The following is a 7,252-nucleotide window of genomic DNA, read 5'->3' as shown; positions in this document are numbered from 1 at the left end:
GAAAAAATAATAAATAAAAGCCACGTTTATTGTGATACGGCTCTGCAAAGTGGAGTCTGTACCATCACTCCACCAACCAGAATCAGTCCTATTATTTTGAAAAGGAAATAAAAATGAAAGACACCAATCAATCATAGAGTTTGATTTTTTGGATGATAAAATTGGCCAAATGAGACAGAGAAAACAGAGGAACCTCAGGTTAAGAAAGAAACCTATTTCTTATCTTTGTGTCTGCAATTTTCAACATTTATCTAATAATAATAATAATCGTCATCATGCTATTGCTACTACCATTTTCTGAATCCATTTCCAAATATGATCTATTAAAATACACAACATATATGTCTTATTAATTATTAATTTATTATTATGGATCTAATCTAATTAATGATAGTAATAGTAATCAATAACTAGGAGTTGAAGAGAGAGAACGCTACGGCACTGTGTGTTTCTACGCAACCTTTTTTCTCCAATGGCGTCTCTCTTCCAATGCCACCATACCCTTCACCCCTTTCTTCATCTCGGCTTCTCCTAATATGTGAGTGCTTCGCTTTTTCTCTCTCTGGAGTTCCTCTGTTGCAACCCACATGATAAAAATTTGTTCTTGATTCCTAGATCCCATGTTCATGTTGCGGCGATGATGTTTTCTCTTTTTTGGAAGATTAAGGTGTATTAGTTTGTTGTTGATTGGTTGAAAACCCGTATGATCTGTGTATTCAATTGATTTTTCTTTCTTGGGGCTGTGTATATCTGCATTGTAGTTGGAATTTGCTTGTTGATGACGTTGGCATGCTACTATGTGGACATGCTTGCTGATTGTTGTTTTTGCGTAATCAGAGTGATCCATGATTCTGGCTTTGCTTGGTTGACGCCGATGGGGTTCGTTTTCTCTGGTGATGATCACTAGGTGATGCTGTGAGTTAGATGGTTTGCTCTTTATCTCATATGTTCGTGGAATTTTCTATTTGAAGAGAGACAGAGAGAAGAGAGACAGAGAGAAGTGTGTTTGACAAGTAGTGGATTTTTCTTGGAAATTATCTTTTTTGTGGTAAAGATATGTTCTTGGGTGGAGGGGGGTATTTGGTTTGGAATTATTTTTTTTACTTAGGGTAGGATGGATTTGCAGAACAACATGCAGCCTGAATTGGGCAAATTGGAACAAATTGTTTATCAATTTCTTTTGAAGTGCTTGCACATCATTTTGGACTCAAGGGTACCTTTTTTACGCCCCCATGATAGAAGTGGTGATTTGTCCATAGGTTCTCGTGTGAGAAGGAGTGACAAGTGGTTTAACTTGGCATTAGGTGATAGGCCTTCTGCTCTGGATAACTTGAACTTCTGGCACAGGAATTTGATGGATCCAATGATAATTGACATTATACTAGTTCATGATGTGGCTGGTTCTTCTGTTGAGACAGTCATAGAGAGGTGGGTTGTTCAGTATGATTGTCCCCGTGTAGTGGCTCCTCAAACAGGTGACATTACTAGCTCTTACAAGAAGACATACCAGAAGTCAATAGTACTTTTCCGAGCTCTTTACTCTCAGATGAGGCTTCTCCCTGCTTATAAGATATTCAGGCAGTTAAGCACATATAGTCATAGTTGTAATTTTGATATTGTTTACAAGGTGTCTTCATTTAGCGATCCTTTCTCTAGGGCAGAAGGGGGAATGATGGAAGAATATAATTTCACTCCTATTGAGGCTCTTCCTGGTCGCCTTTGTATATCTGTGACCTTCAGAACTGTGCTATCTGAGTTCAACCTTGAGTGTTCAGCATCATTGCCAACCAAAATAATCACTGATTATGTTGGAAGCCCCAGTACTGACCCCTTGAGGTCTTTCCCTGTCTCGGATAAGGGTGTTGGGGCCACTTCCTTTCCATTAAGAGGGATAGCACCACCATCTTCTTCACCACTTGATCGTCCTCATAGCTGGACTAGTGGTTTCCATAGAGCAGCACATTTTGTACAGAATCATCCTTATGTTGGTTCCCCACCAGTGTATCGAGGTTCTTCCAAGCCGAATGACTATCCATCCCCACCTATTGATAATTATGGTGTCAGATTACCCAACCAACGAATGTTGAATCAGCAAAGATCTACTAGTTATGATGAGTATCAACTTTCTCCTCCTTTCTCATCTTCACCATCTCCATCGCCACCTACATACTTCTATGCTAGCAATCCAATACAAACTCACATACGCTCTGAAACCGCCCCTGTAACTATACCTCATCCAGTAATAGGAAGAAGCACTAGAAATCTTTCTCCTAATTTTTCAGATCCTAGTCGAAATTCTCTGCCCCCTTTATCTCCCAGAAGGAATGATGGTTCATTCCAAGAGTCTCCATCTGGAATCAGGTCACTCAGGAAATTAGAAGCTTCAAGGACTGGTCATAAGGTAACATTGTTCCTTCATTGCTACTCATGTAGTTAAATTCAAATCTGTTTTATCTGTTTGACAAGCCTTGTATTTGCTCCTTAGTTTGTCAGAGACAGTAAGGATGATTCAGGGAGGTTCTCAGCATTGTTGTCCTCAAGTGGCTCACCACGCATTGGATTTTCAAGAACCTCAAGTAGATTATCATTTCAGGATGAGTTGGATGATGGTGACTTTTCCTGTCCTTTTGATGTTGATGATGTTGATGCACCAGATGTCCAATCCAGGTACATTGATAGACTTTGTCTCTCAATTAAAGTCGTGGGCATCTATAATTGGACAATGAATACATTGATATGATCAGTGTTATACTTTTAGCATAGGTCCTTGGTCAATGATAATTTCAGGGAAGCCTCCTAAAATCAATCTATAATGTTTAAAATCATTCTTGGTTGTTAAAGATTATAATGGATGTGTTACTTAGCCACATTAGAAGTTAGTTTAATGTGCTTACATGTTCAGAATGGTAAAAGAAATTCCACATTTTCAGGAATGATATTTGGAGTTCTAGACATGTGTATTTGATGGCCAAGGACCCTATCTATTGATATTCCATGGAATGCTAATGAATAAGAAGTAGACAAAAGATTATTTGATATAATGGATTTGTTATGTAGAGCTTCGTAGATATGTTTCCTAATCATTATTTCTGAGATTCTAATAGCTTTTTATATTAAGATTTAATCAATTAATAGAGAAGAGAAGTTCATATGCGGAAAGCATCATTGATTTATTTTACATCTCCATGTTAATTTGAACAAGTGATCTATGTTAGCCTATAAACTCCAATCCTTTGCATCAAGGAGTTAAGAGACCAGAAAGACTTCATCATTGTAAAGAGCTTAATTCCTATAGCGGGATCCAGAAGAAAAAATATGCATGATAAATGATTGTCGTGGTTGCATTTACTTTTTCATATGTTAGTACCAGGGTGGCGAGTCACTGCATTGCTACATTTTCTTGTTCTTGCTATGCAATAAAATTTATCATGAGGGGTTCTACTTTGGCAACCTTTAGAGGGTTGGTTTGCTATAGGAACATGTAGTTGCATTTTATTTATCCTGCTACTAAAGCGGTCCTAAAGTTCTACTTTTTATACCATTATTGATCCATCCTTTTGGCTTTTGGGAACGGATGATCACTTGTTGGATTATATTTTGCATTGCTATGGTAATTTGGCTATTCTCCATTAGTATGGGCAAAAGGCCATGTCAATTCTACTTAAGCCCTTGTTAGAAGTTTGAGGGGAATACTGTTTTAGCATATTATGATTTTGACCAACTCTTCTAGTGCTTATGTAAATAGTTATGATTTGTGTTTTATCATCTGATTATGTTATTTCACCCAACCTTTTTGTTCATTTTATGCATAAACAGTCAGAATGTGGGTGGGAAGAGTGCAGCAGAGATAACTTCAACATCACTCCCAATTGGAAAAAAATCACAAGATGCTGCTGTTGGTGTTCTTGTGCACATGCTGAGGACTGCGCCTCCATTGCGCCAAGATCCAAGCTGCTATTCATCCCATTCCCCAAAGGCTGAACTTGATGGAGGAGTTGCCACTGCTTCTGGTTTCTTCATGCCTCGAAAGACAGCAGATGCACTTGAAGAGCTCAGGGGTTACAGAGAGATGAGAGACCTTCTTCTTTCCAAGAGTGGCACCAGGATCCTGAACAAGCATAAAGCTTGAGCATGCTAAATTACTGGGTTCATCATCAAGGTTATAAAATAGTTGAGGGGGTGATGCTGACTAAAGAGTGTTACTAATCAATTACAGTTATACACAGCAACAAACAGTTCTTTTGGGAAGAGAATGATCCAATGGATTTGTGTACATATCCTGACTGAATGTTGGTTGGCTAGAAACACCATTTTTATTATAATCACTAAAATTATGCTAATTTTCTCTCAGTCCTTATAGACATTGTAGTTATGAAATGAGGAACTTGCATAACTATTGTGTTTGGCAATGACAAAGGCTGGAAAAAGAATGTTACTGCTGTTTTGAAAGAAAAGGTTGCTGAATTTCTTTGTAAAGATGCATGCAGGCAAACACTGCTTTGAATGTATATTGACTTTTCTTTATAAGTTTTGTGATGTTTTTCTTCTCTCAAGATCTTATTATTTGATTATATAAGCTGATTAATATATTGAAATTATCTTATAATAATTGTAAAGGTTTAATTTCTATGTAGGGTAATGTCATCATGAAAGAAATCAAGGAAGATATGTTCACTGTAGTTGTATCAAAATTTCCTTGTACGTGGCAAGATTAAAGCCAGAAGTTTCATGGTAAATATCTTAAGCTGAAGCGTAAGATGTTTTGGATGAATACAATGATGTTCTTGGACAATGCCCTCACCACACGTCGTTTTGTGGCATCATATCGTATTATTGTCTAAGAAGGAATTATTGTAACAAGATTGTCTTACACCATACGTGTTCTGTGACATCAATTCTGCTGTTTTCGTAAGGTGTTATTTTCAAAAAATTGGCTTTTAGTAAACGCTTTTGCACGTGGATCATTGCCATGGAAGACTTTAATAACAAGTCCACACATTACCATTTCAAAAAACTAAAGTTTTTACATAAAATAAATATGTAATGGTAATTATTCTAATTAATTTTAGAGCCAAAAATTAAATCTAATTTGTGAACAGGAGTTGATAAAATGAGAAACTTCAATGTTTTTCATCTACAAGTTTAGATAAAACCTTATTCCTTTATATTACTACATCAAAACATGAAGCTCACCCAACTTCTTCTTGTTTTTTTCAAAATTTTTGTCTATGTTGCCCACCAACTAATAGACTCCCCAACAAAATTTCTATTACACTACTTTCATTTCATCCATTCATATGCATTCATGCACATATATATTTTAAAATTTAGTTTTCAATTTTTTTTACTTATTTAACACGTAAAAATAACTCCTTACATATACAAGAAAAGCATATTAACTGTTACGATAAAAAAATAAATCAAAGAATCAAAATGAAAAATGTAAAAATAGATAAAAAGAAATTAAAAGAGTCAACTTAATAGAGACAAAAGATACAGATTAATATTTTCTCAAAAACTTTAAATTATAATTATATACTTAATTAAATAACTTGTTAAAAAATTATTTAATACTAAAAACAAAATCGAGGAATACTAAACTTATTTAAACAAAAACGAAACAATATCAAAATAAAATTTAATTTCCATGCACTTTTTAGACTTTTAAATTATCAAGTAATTATTATAAAAAGTAAAAAAATCATAGAGTTTAATTGTTAGTTCAACCTAAAAACTACAGATGATATATTTTAAACATAAATGTCCTTTTAGTTTATATTATAAATCGAAATGATAATTTATTTATACCTATATATATAAAAGAGATTTTTTTTTCGTGTCCACATTTATTTTTCAATTTTATATTTTATATAATTTTTTAAAACTAAAATGACTATTTTATCAATTTTATCTTTTAAAGAACTATTTTTTTAATTTAATTGTTTTTTTATTTGACAAGTTTTTTAAATTTAAATTTTTTAATTATAAACTGCCTAAATAAAAAATTTACATTAAAATTATAAAAAATATTTATATTTAATTTTATTATAATAATAATAATAATAATTTTATTATCGTAAACAAAGTTAACCCACTTTTATATATATATATATATATATATATATATATATATATATATATATATATATAAATATATACATATATGTATATACATATGTGTATATATGTGTACATATGTATATATATATATATATATATATATATATATATATATATATATATATATATATATATATATATATATATATATATATATATATATATATATATATATATATATATATATATAGTTTAGAGAATTTTAAGATATGTTAATTCATGTAATTATCTATAATAAAATAGATTTAGTAATTATGTATTGGAGAATAATGTTTTTCATATTTTCAATTTAAAATTATTGTTAATATAACTTTTATAATAATCCTTAAGATTTTAAACTAATTTATCATATGATTATTTTTAATTGGACGAGGATATAAAGTTATTATAAGTTTTCTTAAGAAAATAATTTTATTTATGTATTAGTTATGAGAAATCTATAGCAAAGAGATCTATAACCAAAGTTATGGCTAAGAGGATATAAGAAGACTACACCTCCTCTAAGTATAACAAGCCCAATATCCATAAAGGTTCAACTACATGCTCAAAAATAACTTTAAAAAGTTTTGTGAAAGAGTATTGACTTTCTTTTACTAGGAAAGATTTTCTACTTAAGCAATCTAAATTATTCACTTCTCTTTTCTAAAAGAGAACTCAAGAAGCTTGTTATTTACTTTTTTTTTTCTTAAAATTTCTTAGAAAGACCTTAGTTTAAAAGCTAAATCCTAAAATAAATAAATAAAATTAGTCTTATTTAGGCAACCTTCTCTACATAGTGTAAGTGAGTCTAAGCATTCAATTAATAGTTTATAACAAGTTTCTCAACCGCTCAAATCACTTGAATTATGGAAATAGCAAGAGGTAATACAAAAAGTAAAAGATTAAATTGAAATAGGCATCCAACTTTCCATCTTAAAAAGAGATTAGAATTTTGAGATTAAGGAATGAGAAAATTCAAAAAGAAAATAAAAAATGGGAGTAACTCTAGTGAGGGGTTTAGGAGTAATGAGACTATCAACCAGGAAGAGGGAGGGTTAAGATTAGGAGATTACTATCAACAACCTTCTCATATTAGAAGATAAAGAAGAAAACTTACTCTTAAGGAGTCTAGAGATGACCTACCATACCTCCA

At 32.1% G+C, this 7,252-nt stretch overlaps 1 protein-coding gene across 1 annotated transcript; it reads left to right on the top strand.

The window, feature by feature from the left end:
* Positions 1-218: 218 nt before the first annotated feature.
* On the top strand, positions 219-4,547 carry ATG13 (Autophagy-related protein 13). The gene is made up of 4 exons (XM_088116811.1): positions 219-538; positions 838-2,401; positions 2,486-2,667; positions 3,817-4,547. Exons 2-4 carry the CDS (start codon positions 1,115-1,117, stop codon positions 4,127-4,129), a joined length of 1,782 nt encoding a protein of 593 aa, XP_087972937.1. The 5' UTR covers positions 219-538; positions 838-1,114; the 3' UTR covers positions 4,130-4,547.
* Positions 4,548-7,252: the final 2,705 nt, after the last annotated feature.

This window comes from Vigna umbellata, chromosome 1, assembly GCF_029865625.1.
Source record: "Vigna umbellata cultivar VRB3 chromosome 1, Vumbellata_1.0, whole genome shotgun sequence".
NCBI classification, from domain to species: Eukaryota; Viridiplantae; Streptophyta; class Magnoliopsida; order Fabales; family Fabaceae; genus Vigna; species Vigna umbellata.
Note: the sequence above shows the minus strand (reverse complement) of the source record. Positions and strands in the feature narration are given on the sequence as shown.

What these genes read in the sequence shown, in the direction of transcription:
- ATG13 (XM_088116811.1), top strand. Translation starts at nt 1,115, where the DNA reads ATGGATTTGCAGAACAACATGCAGCCTGAATTGGGCAAATTGGAACAA. An exon ending in CTTCAAGGACTGGTCATAAG is followed by an intron (nt 2,402 to 2,485) that starts GTAACATTGTTC and finishes TTTGCTCCTTAG; the next exon opens with TTTGTCAGAGACAGTAAGGA. An exon ending in GCACCAGATGTCCAATCCAG is followed by an intron (nt 2,668 to 3,816) that starts GTACATTGATAG and finishes ATGCATAAACAG; the next exon opens with TCAGAATGTGGGTGGGAAGA.